The 20,979-nt window shown below is 45.8% G+C and overlaps 1 protein-coding gene across 4 annotated transcripts in view; it reads right to left on the reverse strand.

The window, feature by feature from the left end:
• ARB2A (ARB2 cotranscriptional regulator A) overlaps positions 1-20,979 on the reverse strand; it is a 2,893,216-nt gene that overhangs the window by 2,819,149 nt on the left and 53,088 nt on the right. For 2 of the 4 annotated variants that reach the window (XM_069627631.1, XM_069627633.1), the window contains exon 2: positions 16,525-16,648. The exons of 1 other annotated variant lie outside the window; for it this stretch is intronic. In XM_069627631.1, the coding sequence (XP_069483732.1) occupies positions 16,525-16,630 (106 nt within the window). In that variant the 5' untranslated portion in view covers positions 16,631-16,648. Of the gene's footprint in view, positions 1-16,524; positions 16,662-20,979 lie in introns of all 4 variants that reach the window. One more of the 4 variants, XM_069627632.1, reaches the window with a different exon arrangement.

Consider the following 20,979-nt stretch of genomic DNA (forward strand, 5'->3'; position numbering starts at 1 on the left):
GCAGTACCAGAAAATGGAGGTGGGAGAAGAATTTAGAATATCCTGTCAGATAGCAGAATAAAGAACCACCTTACCAAAGGCCAAATCTTGACCATGTAGTGTATCAAGGGAGTAATGTTTAACAAAGGTGTGGATAGAAGCCCATGTGGCTGCATCACAAATATTCCGAATAGGAACTCCCCTCTGCAGGGCTGTGGAAGTAGCCACGCCCCTAGTGGAAATAGCTCGCAACCCTTCAGGAGGGTCCTTGCCTGCCAAACGGTAACACTGGGTAATGACGAGGATAATCCACCTGGACAAGGTCTGTTTTTTAACAGCCTGGCCCAATCAGTGACCAGCATACCCCATAAAGAGTTCATCGTCCACTCTGACCCTGGACATCCTAGAAATATAAAAGCTCAGAGCTCTCCTAGGGTCCAACCTATGGAGTCGCTCATCTCCCTTACCAGGATGAGGAGGAGGATAGAAAGAAGGAAGAACCACTTTCTGACTCAAATGAAATTCAGACACTACCTTAGGTAGAAAGGATGGACGTACCCTCAGTACAACTCTGTCCTTGTGGAACACAGTAAAGGGCGGCTTAGATGAAAGTGCCTGCAATTCACTCACTCTGCAAGTTGAAGTAACCGCAACCAAGAACACCATCTTGAAAGACAATCTCAAAGAACAAGAGTATAAAGGTTCAAAAGGAGCACCCATAAGGAATTTTAAAACCAAATTCAGATCCCAAACCGGCACCTGGAAAGGGGACGGTGGGAACACATTAGTGAGGCCTGAAATTGGGAAATCAAAGGAATCTTAAAATAAGAACATTCTTCAGACGAGCGCTTGAAGATCGACAGCGCCACCAGGTAACCCTCTAATGGTACCCACTTGAAGGCCCCTGTGGGCCAAAGAAAGCAAGAAAGCCAAAACCATGGGAATGGAACACTGAAAAGGATCAACATTTTGTCCTCTGCACCAGTCGCAAAACTTACGCCAGCGGCACAGGTACAGTGATTTTGTTGCTGGCCTTGCCGAAAGCAACACCTCCATCACGTCATCCGGGAGGTCCCAATCCTTATACCTCAACCTTTCAGATACCAAGTGTGAAGGTTGAGGGTCCTGACCTATGGATGGAGAACCTGACATCCTCCTCTCATACGAGAGAGAAAGCCACAGCCTGATGGCCCTCAGCTCTAACAGGTTGATGTGGAGTCTGGACTCCGACGGAGACCAACAACTGCTGGCAGTCAAGTCTTCGGCATGAGCACCCCATCCTGTGAGGGAAGCGTCCGTCACTACAGTCACCTCCAGCCATGGTTGCCAAAATGGCTCCCCCTTCATCAGGTTCCCCTCGTTGGCCCACCACAAAAGATCCTGGGAGACCGAGAGTGGAATCTGAACGGGATCCGACATCTTGCCTGATTACTGGGACCACTGCATCTTTAGAACCCATTGCAGGGATCTCATCCACAACCTGGTATCTGGCACCATAAAAATGCAGGATGCCATGAGGCTGAGCAACCTTAAGAATTCGAAAGCCGGGAGACTCTGGACATGTTGAAACTTGTCCACCATCTGCACAATGTGATGAGCCCTTACCTTGGGAGGCAAGCACTACCCCCAAGGAAGTGTCCAACACAGCCCTGAGGTACTGGAGTTGATGGGAAGGTGTCAGATGGGACTTCTTGAAATTGAGGGAGCCTGTGGAGGGAGCGGCAGGTGAGACCGAGGTGATCCAATGCTTGCTTGGGAGAACGCGCACAGATCAGCCAGTCATCCAGGTAGGGGTATACGTGAATCCCCCCTCGTCTGAGATACGCTGCCACCACCACCATTAGCTTGGTGAAGACCCTCGGGGCGGAGGTCAATCCGAATGGCAGGACCTGAAACTGAAAGTGCGAGTCGCCAGCCGCAAACCTCAGGTACCTTCTGTGCTTGGGATGAATCGGCACATGAAAGTAAGCGTCCTGTAGGTCCAGAGACGCCAACCAATCCTGAAGTTGAATGGCCTGGAGGACTTGACAAAGAGTGACCATCTTGAACTTGTCCTTCCTGAGAAGTTTGTTCAACCAACGCAAGTCTAGGATGGGTCTCAAAACCCCGCCTTTCTTTGGAATAAAAAAAAAAAGGAATACCATCCCTTGTTCCTCTCCGCTACAGGCACCAGTTCTATAGCGCCTTTCTCTAGCAGGGTCAAGATTTCCTGCACAAGGAGCGGATCTGGAAGCTTCAAAGAGAGATTCCCCGATGGATTGTTGTGTGGCCGCTGTATGAAGGGAAGGCCGTAGCCGTGGGCTATGGTATCCAGAACCCACGCATCCAAAGTAATAGCTTGCCATTCTTTGAGATGCTGAGACAGTCTGCCCCCAACCGGCGAACCATGGGACATGGCCTCATGACTGTTTTGGAGCGGCTGGTACAGCATCTGACGGCAAAGAGGCAGCTGCCTGAGCGGCTTTGGCACCTCCATTTCCCCCAACCACCACGGGTAATTTTCCGCCGACCCCTTTAACTGGCGGCTCCTCTTGTTCTACCAAAGGAGGAGTAGCAACGAAAAGAACTTCCCCCTCCATTGCTGTCCCCTAGGAACAAAAGGCAGACTTTGACGCGCTTACAGATTTGCTGCAGCTTTTGAGATCTGCAACCTCTCAAAGCTCTCATCAGCCTTGCTGCCAAACAAATGCGTGCCATCAAAGGGCATGGTCAAAAGACGGCTTGCACATCCAGGGCAAAACCAGACTTCTGCAACCTCGTAAATCTGCGTATAACGTTGCTCGCAGCCATGGACCGGCTAACACTGTCGGCCGTGTCCAAACCTGACTGAAAGGATTCACACATGGCATCCTTGCCATCTTGCATGAAAACAAGGAACCCATCCCTTTCTTCCCCCTTTGGAATATGCTCAGCCGCTAGAGAAACAATTCCACAGAGTGTGTGAAAATCTTGCTAAAGCACAAGTGGAGTGGGCTGATTTCAGCACCATAACTCCCCGTAGAAAACCCCTTGCATGCCCAACCGTTGAAGTGTTTGTTGTCCCTATCTGGAGGGATGGTAGGGTACGCTGCCTGCCTCGAGGTGGCCAAAGCCGCCTGAACCACCAAACTCTCGGAAGTGGGGTGAGATGAAAGGTAGCTGGGGTCGCTACCGGAAGGGCAGTATTTCTTGGTGAACGATTTAACAGCCAAGCAGCCACCACCCTTTTCTGCAAGGTCAGATGAAAAGGTAACACCGGGTCAGAGGACAGACCTTGATCCAAGATGTCAGTGAGATCATCCAGTACAAAAGCTTCAGGAGGACTGGACCAGCCCAGATACTCCGTGACCCTAGCCATGAGCCTCCTGTATGACGACTTAGCATGAGCCCCAAGCTCAGACCTGCCAAACTTCCACTTCCGGGGAAGTGTCCAAACCACTGGCATCATGAAGAGTTTGCCTCAACTCTTCCAACTGACTGTCTCCAGAAAAGACAAGAGCCACATCAGGCTCAACAGGGTCCATATCGAAGTCTGACCTCTCCTCCTCCTCACAGATGTCATTCAGAAGGAGGTAAAAGCCTTGCCTCAGGAAAGAAGAGGGTCTGGAGTCCACCACAGGCCTCACAGACTTAGTAGTAGCTTTCCTCGGAGGATCCACAGTATCAGGGCTCTCTATTGGCAAATTTCAGCCAAAAAGCCCCGAAGGCGCCAAAGATTTTGACGTGGAGAGTGCCAACGGCTTCGGTGTCGACATTGATAATGGCGCTGAGGGCTGGTACGAAGGCAAAGCTTGGACGTTGGTATCCGACGGAGACAGCGCCGACAGAGTCGAAGCCGACCTCAAGCCCTTACCAGGTTTCTACGGTCTCGGTGGAGACGAGGACCGAGACCTGGAATAACATCTCTTGAGACTTGCCTATCCTGAGCCTTGTCCGAACGGGACCTCGAAGGTTCCCGATGAGTCGCGCCGAGGACCCGAGCCCGAAGGTGTGCGAGCAACAGTACGGGACCATTCCTTGTCGGCTTCATCCGAAGGCGCGGACGGAACTGTGCCCTGCGATTGAAAAATCGCGAACATCTGCTCTCGAATGGCAGCCCATTCCTCCGAGGACTTTGTTGGACAAGCCACTTTCCTCGTGGCTCCATCCTCAGAGAAGGACGGGGAAGGCGACCGGTGATGGCGTCTCTTAGAATGCCAAGATGAGGACGAATGGCGGGCACCACTCCGGGACCGAGATCCGCGGGACTCCTCCTGATGCGGAGAATCACCCCTTGAGTCGTTGGTGGACATCCCCTTGGACTTAGATTTACGGGACTTACTGGGTTTAGAATCCCTACCTACCTGAAGCTTTCCCTTACGCTCCCGCAAGGCCTTGGCAGTCAGCACCTGGCATTTGGAACAGTCGTCAGTGTCTTAACTCTTGCCCAAGCACCACAAACAAATGCGATGCAGGTCGGTAATCGACATTTTTGACTTGCAGTCCCAGCAAGTCTTGAAGTCAGCCCGCGGAGTCGGAGGGGTTGAAGAAGAAGACATATTCACAAGGTATACACAAGGCGCGCCGAGTCTCCGAAGCAAACACGTTTGCGGAAAAACGGAACTGAGGCTATGCCTGCCGTGCGTTCTATTTATAACATCCGGTGACGTCGCCCTCGACGGAGGCCTTTGAGGAACATCGACCCGACGCCATCGACACAGGACGCCCTCTGCCAAAAAAGTTTCCGAACTACACAGCTGTGGACATTACATGTCAAAGATGTGGAATACGTTGGAGAACACAATCCATTCGAATTGTATGTTTCAGATCCGCACCTAACCTGCCTCTGATAATGGAAGACATAAGATATAAACACCTATCTGGTCTGTCCATCAATTGGAGAAAATCAGAAATATAGCCATTGCTGCCAGAGAGACAACAAACCTACATACAGAAGCTTTAAATGTACTCCGAAAAAGGTGAGATATCCGACGGTCCAGATTAGATCTACAGTCACTGGCCTATCTGTGGCAAACTAAACTCCATTACTACGCTGGCTAGACTCTGCAATTGGTAGATGAACTGCCGAGACATTCACTACAATGGGGAGAGTTACAATAATAAAAAGGATAATTTCCCAATACCTTTAACCCGTTTCAAGCAATCCCCATCCACTTGAATGTTCAACTTTTTAAAAAGCTGAAGAAAATATTGATTAAACTACTTTGGAGAAACAACATATCCAGAAACATGAGGTGCAAATAAACCATGCTCATGGTGCGGACCTGGCAATACCCGACTTGCACATTTATTACCTGGTCTCTCGAGCACAGTTTACTATGCACTGGCACAAGCCTCTTGAACAGTCCCAGCATTTCCAAACATCAGCAATCTTGCTGCGTGCATGACCAGTGGTATCATGTGTCCTCCCTGAACAATGAACCCAGAACATTGAACAAATTGGTCCTAGAGAATACTGGGCACCATAATGGGGGATTATGTGCTGTTTGCCAATGAGTTGCAGTGCTCCAGGGCGAAGGGGCTGAGAGTCACCCATGAGCCACATCCTTTGCCATGTATGGAAACTGGCAGACAGCGTATGGGATGACATACTAATGGAAGGTAGCATACCACACATGCCAGCCACAGGCAGACACTTTCCACACAACCTCACTACAAGCACATTGTCCTAGATACCCAGCGGCACCAGAATTATCGAAAATAGTCAATATGGTGATACTGTCCAACACCACATCCGGCCTGCTATCCAAAGTATGCAAACACTTTCAGAATATAAGAACTCTAAACATGCACCCGACACCGTCAGCCTGGAGTAGAGTCATAGGCAGTGAGAGTAACGAGCAATGGTTCCATATCTGCAAATTTACTAGAAATATCTGACAGCGCTAAACTCTCTTTAATACATTACAAATGTGTTAATTGGTTTTACTACTCACCTGACAGGATCAGGCATTTTATTGACACTAGATCAGACCAATGCCTTAAATGCCTAGAACATATTCCACTAACTTCTAACGCATGGTAACGCAGTACAGAAGGATTACAGATTACTGGAAGAACATCACAACTGAACTGGGCGTCATGGTGGGAGTGAAAGTCCCTACGCATTATATGGGTTGTTTGCTGGGGCTGTTCACTTATAGACCAAAGCTGAACAGAAAGTTCAGACTTGCTTTACTACTTGCAAGGCAAAGTATAACAATGTTCGGGATCAAAAAACACTCCCCCCCTAAATTTCCAGAATGGCTGAATGATATCACAACTAAACAAAACAGACATGGAATACTTGCTAATGGTGAAAACCAAGAGTAGGCCTAGAGTCATTTGGGGCCCATATGTCATGACAGGAGAAATAAAGGGTCAGACACAGGGCAGTCTTTTCCCCTTGTCCTCAAACCAAGGTCTGTAAATGAATAGCAAATAGCCTACGTCCATTATAGTTTGAAAGCTGACCAATGGTGTTTGGATTTTAAATTGTCACCCTCCAGGGTCAACCACTGAACGAAGCTTTGGGATTAGGGTCCACGGTATTACACATAACATATCCTTATATGCAGACGATGTGTTGATATATGTCAGCAATCCAAAAGCAAATGTCCTGGTGATACTTGAGATATTGACCAATTTTAGAAGACTGTTGGAATTTCGAATAAACATGGAGAAATCCCTGATATTTCCAATGGGGGCACTGCACACACAACCCAGAGAATTGCTCCCGCAATGGGAGATGTGATGGGAAATGGAATCTTTTCGCTATTGAGGAATCACAATTTTCCATAACATAGAGGAGACTTTTTATATTTAACATTTGGAGAGCGTTGTTGAGAATAGGAGATTCGATAGAATTTTGGAAGTCCCAGCTACTATCACTGATAGGGAAAATCGCATTATGTAAAATGGTGGTGCTACCCCTACTACTCTACTATTTTGCGAATGTACCCTACAAAATAAAAATAGTTTAAAACAAAATGTTGGATACCAAAAGAGGGGCATTATTGTGGGGGATCGAATTGCTGATGGGTGGCGTTAAGAGACTCTTCGCAATTCACATGCAGATGGGGTACTTACTCTGCCAGATTTTAAGGCTTATTTTGTGGCAACTCAGCTGCAGACAGTGTCCAACTGGGTAACTACACCAGAGGGGGATCTGAATATAATACTAGAAGAATTCCTGAGAAATAGAAAAAGGATATAGTTACTGTGGGACCCATTGCAAAAGATAGGGATGAGTGAGATACATGCTGTACAGAGAGAAATTTGAAGACAATTTCCGGGGAAATTACACCGATCCCAGTTCTAAACCCCAGATCCGCCATTGGAATTCAAACCCATCTTATGAGAAATATGAACGGATTTAGACACCCATACATTACGGAATAAAGGTTGTAACAGACTAGGAGAGCTCTACGAGGAAGTGAAATTATTAACATTCGAAGATTGGCAACAGCACGATGATATGCCCAAAGGCACACTCTTGGGATATGCCTGTGTGATAAAACGGCTGGCAGATCTCTGGAATGAGATTCCAGAGGAACCAGAACAGAACACTCCTATGTAACCAATGTTAGACATGGAAAGCAGTAAGGGAATGATTTTGACCTTTTATCGCAGCATAGGAGAACAGAAACAAAGACCAGTATTAAGGGTGATGGCTAAATGGAAAAGAGGTATAGGAGGTGAGATTCCTGAAGAATAATGGGCTAAGATTTGGGAGCGTATCAAGAAATGCCAGATTCAGGTGACAAGAAATTCCAGATTCAGGTTAATACAGTATAATGTTGTACAGAGGTTATATATGACCCCATACAGACTTCACATGAAGCTACCAATTAAAAAAACTCTTGCAATGCTGCTTAGTATGTTTTCTTTGGTTCCGATTTAAACAGAAAGTCAAAAAACCTTTTTTTAAAACTGCCAGTGCGTCTTGCACAGGCCAGGCGTCCCACCGGGCATTGTGATGTGTCAACAATAAAAGTTGGACACAGGTCTGTCCAATTTTTTGGTTAAAGACTTATGGGACATGAAAGAGGTTGGGAAAATTCCTCTCAGACCCTGCTCTAGAGGAACTTCCCTACCTAAACCAAAAACTAAAGATGTGTCTGTGTCGGAATGTCCAAAATGAAAACTGTCCTGTGTCTAAAATGCAATTCTGACCCTCACACTAAAACCTAACTCGAAGAAACGGGAAAAATCTTTGACCTTGGAAGATTTGGGAAAGTGTTCACAAAAGAATGCATAACTGGCTTTCAATATAAAAGTTCAGCAAGGATATGGGTCCTTGCTTCAGAGGAGGGCTGGCTTCTTCTTAATCCTCTGAAGATTCACTTTTAACAGTCCCTTGTGCCTTTTTTGGCTCACAACAATATATCTGAAGTTTACATTCAACATTTCATTATGCCTCTTGTGGCCAACAACAATGTTGATGTAAAAGCCTTGTCTTGGCTTTGCAATTGTATCTCTCGAACATCTGGTTTATACAATCCTTTCCTACTCCTGATGCTCCTTCTTAGGACCTCTTTGTCAAAGCAACATAGTTCTGATGGCCTGGTATAACTCCCCTGCAAGGATTTCTTAGATTCACACTCTTGTGATGGTTGCCTGGAGTTCGTTCCTGCCAGGACTTCTGGTTTCCACCACTTGTAATTATACAGGCCTTCTGCCCTTCACCAAAGTTGCACAAACACTTTGTCGTTCATTATGTCCTTCGGATGCATTATCCGTTCCAGGATCCTTCTGCATGTGCACTATATACATCAATACATTTGCACGGGTTTCATTTGTAATTCACGCTCCCTTCCGATATTAAACTTGCTTGTTCTTTCTCTCTCAGTTGCCTGCGTTTCATGTACTTTCACTCGATATGGCCACAGATAAGTCCTGGTGGCCAGACTGCTTTTGGGCAGACTCGCCAGCTTTTCTTGGTGTTGTGAAGCACTCCCGCGGTGGACCAGACAAGCGTCTCCATCGGGTTTCCTCCTCCAACTGCTTCCTTATGCGTTATCAGGCTTTTGCGGTTTTTCTTTCACAGGCTGACTTTGCTTCAGGTTCCGGTTGGCGAAATGCTGCTCGCAATCACCTGTGTATGCCCAGGAGCGCCTGGCATTCTCGCAGCGTGTCTTTTCCTTGCAGCAACTCCAATTTTCATCAATGGCGAGCTGCTCCACCACGCCGGTAACTGCCTTTCGCTTTCTCAGAGAGAGACTTTGCTCTCTCCAACCTGCTATAGTTGACATTCTCTTACCCATAACTTTAAATGGACTTCCCCCCCAGCTGGGTAAGGAAACAACCTCTCCCAGGATTCCCCTCAGCGAGGGAGTCTCCACTGTCTTTTAGGCTGTGTCACTCTGTTAAAGCCGAGGGGTTCCCCTTCTTTCTGGAGGTGGGAAAACTGGCCTTCTTGGCTCCTCTAGCACTCATCAGCTCCCCAGAGGCAGCTTGGGTGCAAGGGTTCCCCCTTCCTTCCCGCACAGCAGTCTGGGGCCCTTCTTTCTGCAAGACAGGATTCCTGCAGCCAGGTCTTCCAGGGAGGACGTCTCTCACACTTTCAGAGTCTTTCCTTACTTTTATATTGGCTCTGGCCAATAGGATTTGGGCGGGGTGGGGGGAGGACTAGACTGCTGACAATGGCTCTCATGGAGAGCGATCATCCTTGCTTCTCGCCTCTTCCTCGTTTCAGTTTTTGGGGGAAAAACTAGACCGCTGACAGCGGTTCTCATGGGGCGTGATCATCATTGCTCATCCACTCCTCTCCCGCATCACAGTACTGGGAACGTGATTTTAATTGAGGTGACTCTTATTCTTCCTTGTCCCAGTACTTTTTAGGGGATTGGTAAGAGGAGTACAAATTATAAGACTATTAGGGGAGGGATGGTTCTCAATATCATAAGGACGTTTTTAGGCCCCTTGATTGGCGGGAATACCATGTCTCATCTGATGAAGTCAGACTAATTCCCTGGAGGATGTCTCCCCCCATGTGATCATCCCTCATATAGCTGCCCCCCAGTGTCACGATTAGGTAGCGGCTGCCGTCCCCTGGCCACATGAGAGGTCGTCAACGCTGGGAAATCCATAATGATTCCCATCATATTCATCACAGTGTTACAAGTGATTATGTTCTTGATCGCTGAAGTCAGGGTACTGCAGTTCCTCTGTGTGTATCTCGTTAAAAATGCCAAGGCAACTCACATGGCCATGACACAGGGTTTGAAATTGCTGGGAGCTATTTAGATCCTGGTTATGGCCTAGGGGAGCCGTTGGCTTGACAACAACAGCAAACAGGAGCTACATTTGGCTCCACGGGCCAACTTGTGCCATACAAACATATCCATATGATAACTCTGCAATGAGGAATGTGTATAAATGAGAATTAGATGCATCTAGAAGACATTTAAAGAATACTAGGTCTAACAGAATTGACAAAAGAGTGCATTTCATGCGTGGGTTACGTTTGCGGCATGCTATATAAGAGCTTTTGGTTTACAGAGCTAGCTTCTGCTTACTGAGTGATGCGGGATACCCAGGAGCTGTTTTTTGCTCCCGATAATCGCATCATTATTTTGATCCATTTGATAGTACAAAAGCCACCAAAGAGAAAGATGAGGAAGGCATGGAACACAGAACAGCCCCAGTTTACCAACAAAGGAGACTGGGGGCAGGTTGCCAAACACAATTGTTCTGTAGCCATTGGCCAGTACTGCAAGTCTATTCTCTTGTACAGGGCTTTGGCAGAGTGAAGATGAACCCACAGTTGCTGGGCCACGCATCTTTTCGTAAGGTAACCCCAGAGCTTTAAAAGACCTTAATGGATAGTGCTTGTGGCAGGACTCCTGGTTCCACCTGCAGTGTCTAAAGCAAAGGAGCCTCCAAAGATTGCATTAATTTAACAACTTAAACGTGAAAAGTGAACGCCAAAAAGGGCAAGTAGGCAGCCCAGTCCACAGAGAGATTGTTGTCATCCCCCTAACAGATCGGGAAGGGGGAAGCATCTGAGGGCTGAGGTGGAGTAGCCCGATGCAGCAAGAGGGCTAAAGAGGGAATTCTGGAGTTTGTGCCAGAGGAGGCAGCCTTGACAATTGTGATGTAACTCAGTGCGCCAGTGTGCTTGGAAGCACATCAGAACCAGAGCCAGCAACATCTCTTATCAGCACCTTAAAACATGCATTAGATTTTGGAAGAGTGAGGAACCTGCACTTTGCAGCTGAATGATTAGCTACAGGTGGTACCGGCCAGTCCCACAAGTAAACCAAGACCAGCTACCAGGATGGTCACCACAGTCAAGAATCCATGTATTGACGGGAAGGGCAATATAAGGGACAGACATTAATATCTGTTCCAACCACTCTGCCCATGGGGCAAAAGGGTCTCCCTCAAACAATGAGCTTGGAAGGGAGGATCGAGGATTTGCCAAAAAATCTTCCAGAGAACCAGCCATGGGAGAGGAAGAAGTCAAAATGCCCTCTTCTGTGATGAACCCTTTGTCTGACGTTTTGTGCCGAACCAATTTAACCTGCTTCACTGGGCCGTGTGGTGGGAACATACTTTACCTTGCAGAGTTACTGCCTGCAGCTCAGACAGAGGAAACTGGGAATGCCCTGGTTTTTGTCATCAACAAGGACATTTTCACTATTCAGTCGGTTTTAGCCATCTTCCTAATAGGAGCCTCTGGGATGAACCCGGCCCCATGACTATCCCCAAGATTTGATATGTTGGAAGATTTAGCTTTGTTAATGGACTCCTCTGGGTTTCCTCCCCATCCCAGATGTGTTAGTCTCTAACAGAGGAAATTTTGGTTTGTCCCAGTTATCCAAATAAGCCACATGATGAGGAACCACTGAGTTTTCCCCAGGAACGCTAAGTCTAGGAGTGTTCTTCCAATGCAAGCCACCCCCAGAAAGGGATTGCTGGCCCATGGTCCCTGCAAATAATACTGCTTAAGTTTCAGCGTTTCATCCCATTTATAAAGTCTAGAAAGTGAGGCAGAGCTGGAGCACCAAAGATTATCTCTCAATACAAGATCCATGGGGCCAAGTATTCCAACCAACAGGGTGTCACAGTAGAGACAGGGGTATCAACAATGACCCGGCCCGAGACCCTCTAAGCAGAGTGTGTGGGGGATGCCCTTCCTTGTAAAATTATTTTTGATCAGTACATTGCAGAATTGATTCAAGCAAGGTAATAATTAAAACCGTTACGAAGTCCCTGCATGAATGTTCAAGTTTTTTAAAAACGAGGGAAAAATTCCAGAAATGGATCAAACTGGAATATTCCTTGTAAATAGTTATTTTATAGTTGAGAGAGATTTTCTTCTCTCTCTAGTAGAAAGGCAGAACATCAACGGCATCCACAGATATTTTCTTTAAATATTGAGGGACATTTTTGTGCTTCCTAAAGGGAAAAATAGTGATAAAAGTAAATGTTTATATTAAAAAAGATTGTTTCGCCTTATATGTTAATTGCCATTTCTAAAGCGCCTCCTGCCATTGGTATGGCCTCAAAGCACTGTGGGATGAACGCCCTTGGAGGAACGAGATGTGCGATGTGAAGGAGGATTCTAAAAAAACGTTTGCGCATTTTTGCCAGCATGAAGGTAGCACGGGGTGGCTCGACCCCAGAGAGCAACGCATGGAAGTCTGAGTAGTGGGTGGGTGCTGCGATGGATTAGGAGAGTCAAGGAAAAAAAGAGATTATGTGCACAGTGTGACCAGCTGCATTTTATTGGAAGTGGTGATGTGTGTTGTGAGGTCAAGTCGTGAATGTTGCAGATGTATGCGGGTGGATGTCTGTGTCCAAGGAAGGATACAGCTATGGTTCCATTGAAATTGAGTGCTGGACAAGCAGTGAATCAGGGCTAATAGCTAGCAACCATGAGGTCTTGCAGAGCATATCATTAGGCCTGACCAGAATCCTTTCCATGTGGGCTAGGTACCACCTTGTTCCATCATGTAACTCATCAGGTACCCCCTCCATCCTGTTTGGGTGTGATAGTTCACCCAGGAGATGGACTAGGTTAGTCAGGATGCAGAAGGGAAGAGCCAAGTCTTGTGAGCTTTCTGGAAAGCGTGGTGATCCTCTATGCGGCGGACGGTAAAAGGATTCGAGTTCTAGATAATGGAAGCTTAAATGAGAAAGAAGAGCCCCCTATTCTGGTTGCTTTTGCAACTCCGGTGACTAGTAGAAGAGCTTTGCCAGATCTCAGATTGTTGGTGGGCCTGTAGGGTGTGACATTGTGTTGCAGATATTCCGGTCCTAAGTTGTGGAGTGCTTGGTGGGTGATGCACATTGCATTGAAGGTGGATCATCGCCCAATTTCCAGGCAGTGAAGGACGCGGAGGGAGGGTGTGATGTGTTCTCCAGGTGCTAGGGCAAGAGGGAGCCTTGCTGCAGTATTTTGTACCTGTTGAAGTTTTCCAAGTTGCGATCCGTGGGCTCCCAGATAAAGGGTATGAGTATAGTCCAAGTGAGAGAGGACAATAGCAGTGATTGCAGCAACTCTGTGAGGGAAGGTCACGCAGGAGAAGATGCGTCAGAGAATGCGGATGTGTATGTAGCAGATTTTTGTCCCCGAGATGATGTGATGCGATTGTGTCAGACCGGAGTCCACAGTGCATTTAAGGTTTTTACTGTGTTGGTGGTGGAGCGGGCAGTGCCTACCAAGGGTTGGGGAAGAGGAGAGTCTTCCTGCAGATTTTGATCTCAGTTTTTCCTGGGTTAAGAAGGAGGTGGTTAGCAGTTATCCAGTGGTCGATTTCCGTGAGGCATGCTGTGAGGTTGGGGAAGGTGGACGAAGGGACCTTTGGGAACTTGAAGACTATTATGGTGCCGTCTGTGTAGTTGTAGCAAGAAAGGCAGTGGGAATGCATGAGGGTGGGGAAAGGGCTCAGGTAGAGGTTAAATAGCAGAGAAGGGAGAGAGGTGCCCTGAGGCACTATATGGCCAAGAGGGCGGGGAGTAGAGGAGAAGGGTGGCATGTGCATTACTTGGGATCAGTTGGAAAGGAAGGAGACTATCCAATGCACAGCTGCGACCCTGATGCCGAGAGAGCGGTGGCTGTCTGTGTGGTGGTCAATTCTGTTGAAGGCTGCGGAGAGGTCAAGTTGAATTAGTGCGGCACAACCTTCCAGGTCAGATTGTCTTTTGAGATCATCCCATAAGGAGACTAGGCACGATTCAGTTCAACTTGGGGATCTGAAGCCGGATTGGGTGGGGTCAAGGAGATGATTGGATTCTGTGAAAAGACAAAGTTGGGAGTATGCTGTTGAGACGATTAGTTTAGCTATGAATCAGTTGTTAGGCATCAGTCTGTAGTTGGTCGATATAAAAGGGTCGAGAGAGGTTTTTTTGAGCAGGGGTTTGATGTACCAGGTCTTAAATTCTGCTGGAAAGGTGCCCGAGGTGAGATAGGTGTTAATAATAGATCTTGCGATGTTGCCAGCACAGGATGATTATGGGATTTCTTTCAGACAAGTAGCAGGACAGGGGTCTTGTTAAATAAAAGCTTTGGAAATTCAAGGTGGGAGATGGGAGAGAAGAAAGAGGAGCGGGAAGAAGCCTGTTCTGAAATTCTGGACATGGACGCCGAGGAGTGGGGAGCAATGGTATTCTAGGGACAATGCCAAGGCTTCTTTCCAGTGCTATGTTGTGGAAGTGGCCTTCGATGAAGTTGCAGAGTGTTTGGCAGGGGGAGGGGGCATAGCATTCTGAGATAAGCCTATGGAGCTTGCTTTAAGTGTTGGGGGCATTGTTGATTCTACTCCAGTAATGGGATTTTTTGGCATTGCATTTTTCTGCGAGCTGCTGGGAGTAAGCAGTTCTATTCTGCAGCAACAGGCCTGTCCGCCATCTGATTTCTAGAAAGTGGTTCCGGGATCAGACGGAATTGAGATCTGCGGTGAACCATTTGGGGTAGAGGCCCCATCTGCTAGGGAAGGATCTGACTGGGGTCAGTGGGCTGAGAGCTTCTGAGAGCCACAGATGAAAGGGACGGATAGAGATCTGACCTGGCTGGAGTGGTAAGGTCTGGGAGGCCAGTAGAGAATCTGCCAGGCCATGAGGTACTTTGACTTTCTTCCATAGATGGTAGTGGGTACTGGACCCCCGGTTTGCCAGGGTGGAGGGAGGGTCTAGTCGAGAGAGTGAAGAGGATGGCTGAGTGGGCAAGGTGGCAGTGGGGTGATGAATTCTGGAGAGCTGAAAACTGAGTCTAGGGTATGGCCTGCAGAGTGGGTTGTGTCCCGATACTAGTTGTGTTAGGTGTATGGTTTCCAGGTTGTCCCATAGGGATCGTGTCATGAGGTAATTTGGGACATCAAACCAGACATTGAAGTCCTATAGCAATGTGAGGAGGGGCTGAAAGACCAAGATGGCTGCTAAAGAATCTTTAACAGTTGGTTATAGCCCGGGGGTCTATATATGAGCAGGAACCAGGTAGGGATGAGCAGTCAGAGTTGTAGACTTGTTCTTCCGAGTGTGAAATGGAGAGGTAGGATTTGTACAGAATGGCAATGCCACCTGCCCTGCTTGTTCTGTTATGTACAATAAGAATGTAGCCTGGAGGGGAAGGCTTTGTGTGCGATAGGCAAGTCTTGTGAGAACCAGGTTTCGGTGATGAAGAGATCTGCCATTGATCAGGTGATACAGAATCTGTTGTGACTTTAATAAAGAATCTAACTCAGACAAGACGTTCACTATGTGTTTGTATCCCTTCAAACCGGACAGTGTTTGGTAGTAACATAGAGAAACTGATTTAGAAACCAGAGACTCTTTTTTTTTTTTTTTGCAGAGAACCAGAGCCATCCTGTTGGGTTGCTTAAGAATTATTGCCTTTAGCTGTTGTGGATCAAGCGATTTTATTCCAGGGTTTCGTTTGACTATCTTTAAATGAGATTCCCGACATTACAATTGACATAACTCGGTCTCCTATGTCCTGGGTAGATAAATTCAATAGTTCTGGATGCTGCTAAACAGAGCAGTAGCAGGAACTTCAGAATTCCAATGCTAGGCTTTGGTTGATAAGCTGTGATGAATGGCTGTGATTAGCCAGAGGATATGAATGAACTCCTTGCTAATTAACATTCGGACATCCTCATAGTCATTTCCATCTGGTTAGTGCCAATCACGTCACACATCACTCAGGTCTGTCAAAGCAACTTACTGAGGTGGTGCATATGTCAAGTGCAACATATTCCCAATAAGAAATAAAACTTGGGCTTTTGTTCAGTCTAGTAGGGTGCTACCTGTTACACAACAATAGAGAAAGAGGAAACTCTTATACAAAGTATTTACATCCAAGAATATTCTCAGTCCCAGTCATCTCTCTATGCAATACAAGTAATCAAGGCAGCAGGACTGACACAGTGGTTCGTATGCCAGCTTTCTAAACTGTAAATGCCACTTGGTAACAGGTTACAAGGTAACCAGAAACAATGCATCTCGAAGTTTTTAAACTGTGTTAGAGAAATCCTGAAAAAAGGCATTATTGATTGACCAATACCATTAAGGATTTACTGTTGAGCTAAAAATAAAGGATGACTGCTATATGTACATTATCAGCAAAAAAACATATACTACCTTTGAGAGCAGTCGTCTTCTCTTTTTCATCCGGACCACCTGGTTGGGGTTGTGCCATGTTTACCCAATGTGTCAACACAACTGCAGTGTAGAACAGGACGGACATCAATCTTCCCAGAATTGCCTAAAATCAAATACTAAATTACCTTACTAAATTGCAATGGTTTATTTTTGTTTGACAGTCTGTTCGCAATTGCAGTGTTAATTACAGCAATATTAGTTATTTCGTGACAACAGTTGTCAAATGTGCCAAACAAAAGCCTGTAGCTGTTTGAATAAAATTTCTTTCAGAGGTCACCTGTCTTGAGATGATGTACATACTATGGTCACCTGCAATGGTGCTACCACTAATATTCACAGGGTCACGTTTGTTGCTATACAGTAGACGGCTAATGGTTTATAGTCCAAGAAAATGTTACATCAAAAATTGGATAGCACAGCAGTCGTGGAGAAAGTCTCCATAGTGAGCATCAAGTATATGTGTTTTTAGAGTTGAAATCTGTTTACATGCAAATTGTTTGAATGCCATCTAGGGTTTCATTGCATCATATCCGCACAAGGATGCGAATAATTCTTGAAACATGGGGCTAGGGAAACAGCAGTCATGCTTCTGTGTATAGGAAATCAGTGTCTCCAATGCATGCTTCTGATCAGTATGCTTATGTTTGCATTCAATTAACATTTGTTTTACTAGCAACGATATTTAAAAATTGAAGCCAACAGCAAACTGACAGAGAAGAGATGAAAAAAACAACTGAGGTAAGACCTTAACCAACTGCTCAACTAGGAACGTCTAGAATGAGCAAACATCAGTTCAGGTGCGTTGAAATGGAAGGTCACATATGTTGCTATAAGTTAGCTCGAACATTCAGGGTGAGTTTGCAGATACTGAAGATTAACACTTAAAATTAAGCTTCTTTATTTAGATACAAGTAATTGTGATAATTTGAATAAATGGATGTGGTCAAGCCATGAATGACAAAAGAGTATAAAGCGCTGCTAAGGATACCAGAAGATTAACTGCTTCTCTTTACACCACAATGAGATTCAGAATCACTGTTAGAATTGTGCAAAGTGGTTTGCCTCATAAAATAATTCCAACACTATTTGCCTATATGGAATTAACTGTGCAAGTTATGTTTTGATGTTCTGTTCAACTATCTCTGTAAAACAAAAACATCAGGTTTTGAAATTGCTGGAGCGGGCAGCTATTTAGCTCCTAGTTATTGACTCAGAGAGCCTTTTTGACTTGAAAGCAACAACTATTAGGAGACACTAATTTGGCTCCACAGGGCACCTAGTGCCATTCAAACATATGAATACAACTAAAAGATATTTGAAGTAGAATGGGTCATATACGATGGGTGAAAAGGTGTAGTTAGCATCTCATATGGGAGGTAAATTGGTGTCACGCTATATAAAAAGCGCACCCAAGTGGACCAAGTGGCTGGCTGTTTGGCTGGGGAGACCTCGCTCTGCTACTTCTTGCTGTTTTTCTGCTCTTTGCCTTGGAATAAGTGCCATTGGCGAGAGAAAGACGCTGTGTATTTTTCGAGTGGAAACCCGTTAATGTGACTGAGTGGGTTTTTGGATCTCTTACTGCCCAACTAGTTTGTGGACTTCCTGCTTGTGGACTTCTCACACCGGGTTACGTTACTTACGTTTCTCCCTCTTTGTTTCTTCCTTAGTTAAGGGAGCCTGCCTGTATGCCCCGCCCACATCTCCCGCCAGCCTACAACTGGTCCGGTGCCTGTGCACCCGCGCGCACACCCAAGTGGACCAAGTGGCTGGCTGTTTGGCTGGGGAGACCTCGCTCTGCTACTTCTTGCTGTTTTTCTGCTCTTTGCCTTGGAATAAGTGCCATTGGCGAGAGAAAGACGCTGTGTATTTTTCGAGTGGAAACCCGTTAATGTGACTGAGTGGGTTTTTGGATCTCTTACTGCCCAACTAGTTTGTGGACTTCCTGCTTGTGGACTTCTCACGCCGGGTTACGTTACTTACGTTTCTCCCTCTTTGTTTCTTCCTTAGTTAAGCGAGCCTGCCTGTATGCCCCGCCCACATCTCCCGCCAGCCTACAACTTGTCCGGTGCCTGTGCACCCGCACGCACACCCAAGTGGACCAAGTGGCTGGCTGTTTGAGTGTCGGGTGCGAGGTGCAGATTCTGTTTTTTTTTTTCAATTTGGATTAGCACTGTGTTTAAGTCCGACTGTTGGGGAATACTGACATCTGTTAGTAAGAGGTGTCCTAAAAACTTTTTGGGGAGTCCAGTGACTACGGGCTTGATTCACATTTAATATGGGTAACAGTATTAAAATACCAACCATGAAGAAAGACCCGCACGCTGATTTCTTTTCAGCTGTAAACACGCGCAGGGCTAGCTTGGCGCGTGCAGCAGCCCTACCTCTGCCTCCCCCCTGTATAGAGGAAGATGAATTACTTCAATGTGCTCAATTCTGCTCAAATGAGCTCAAATCTAACGCTGAGTCACTTCCTAATTCTATTAAATTTATAGATTCCTCCCAATCACTTTATGTTGAAGAATACTCAATTCCTGTGGAGAAAGAGGTTCTAAAACATCAGTGGGGGGAAGCTAATACGAAACAGAGCAATAGCAATATTAATAATGACTCTTTTTGTAACACTGTGTTTTTTTGACTGCTGACTTAGAACTTATGGGCCCTCATATGAACCATGACACCCCCCCTAATGAGGGGGCAGAGGCTGCCAAAAACACTGACATCTGCACGATGTTAGGGATCTTTAATAGACTAATGTTGTATGAATTTAGGAGGCAGACGGAAGTTCTAGGTCAAATTAACATCTCCATTGAACAGATCTCTTTGAGAATGAACAAGTTACTATCAAATTCACTCAGTGATTTAAAATCAGCATTGGCGGACAAAATGTGTCCAATTATTCAAGAACCTTGGGATGCCCAACTCATTGATAATCCCCAAGGTACGGAAGTAGTAATTATTATACCAGATTCACAAGGTACCAAGAAGGCTACTGACACGGCTGAAATTATCATTGAGGCTACCTTGGATAAGGTGGCTATTTCCAAAGTCCCTGCTACTGATGGTGAATTGGCAGTTGTATCTAAAACTACAGCTGTACTCAACAATAAAAAAAAGAGCATGTAAAACCAAATGGATGCGAGCAAACAGTATGGCTAAACCTTCTCGCAAATTTTTGAGAGATTCGACCTTAGAGGCAAGATAGGAATTGGAGGGAGGCTCCGACGACCAACCCTCTATTATTGAGGGGGTGGAGTACAAGAAAGCGCCCATGGAATCGAGGTCATCTAACCAGTCCTCTTTGGAAGCTTATTATGAGGCTGGTAACTCGATTTCTGATGCCATGAAAAAAAAAAAAAAAGAAGCGTGTGAGATTGGTTCACAGCTATCAACCTTAAAAACAGGGTTAGCAGACATTTTTGAATTATTTAAAACCAACTCTCTGGGTTCAATGAGCTCTCTTGCTCCTGACCCCATATCTACTAAGGCGGATAATCACTTAAGTGGGCATATTGGTATGACGAATTCAATCAAAATCAAGTTTGGTAATGATTCACTCTCATTTGATCGTGCCTTAAATGAAGGCAAGAGTCAGACGATGTGTTCAGTTAACACGGGGTTGGGTCATAGAGATTGGCATAATAATGAGCAGATGGTTGTTACTGCCCCATGCCATACTGGTTGCTTTTCCTTGGCCCCCACTGTGTCTGAACCTCATGTTCCAAATATTGAGGCACTGACCGGGCCTGCACTTATTCCCGCAATTGCGGGTGGTGTGTTGACGACTCCAGAAAAGATTGATCCCCATACGAATATTGATATTGATATGCCCATTCCTGATGTAACTTTAACAAAGCCTGCAACCTATACACCCCTTAAGGAGGATGAAATTACAACTATGGTCAAGAAAATTTTAGAGGATACATTTTCTTTGAACAAGAATGGGTGGCAAACTTTATACAAGAATCAGAAGGACGCTATATGTGACAACAAGATTGCTGCAAATACACAAAATCTCGAGAATTCAATGAATGATCTTGAACTGAGAAAACCTGCTTTGAGTGACCTTCCAAGTCTTATATTGACAAACTTGTTTTGGGAGGGGAAACCAAATCTCATTAAACCGTTCATATATTCTTTCATTGTTTGCGGCAATTCCGGAATTAGCATTAATATCATCAGCAGATATTGTTCTGGTGGACTTTATTCATAGACAGAGATTTGACTATGTGCGTTTGGTGATTTCATCACCTTTAGTAAGAAATTTGTTGCTAAAGGAGGTCGAATCTCTACAGCGTAGGGGGTTCAACTTGTTTCAATATGAGCACCCTATACAAACAAGGAGCGACAAATTTCAACCCACGAACGCTGCTGAAGTTAGAGATGGGGTGGAATCTTGTGTGACAATTAATAACTCAACAATGGACAATGTTGACA

The sequence above is a fragment of the Ambystoma mexicanum genome, chromosome 6p (assembly GCF_040938575.1).
Source record: "Ambystoma mexicanum isolate Mex_15411 chromosome 6p, UKY_AmexF1_1, whole genome shotgun sequence".
Taxonomy (NCBI): Eukaryota; Metazoa; Chordata; class Amphibia; order Caudata; family Ambystomatidae; genus Ambystoma; species Ambystoma mexicanum.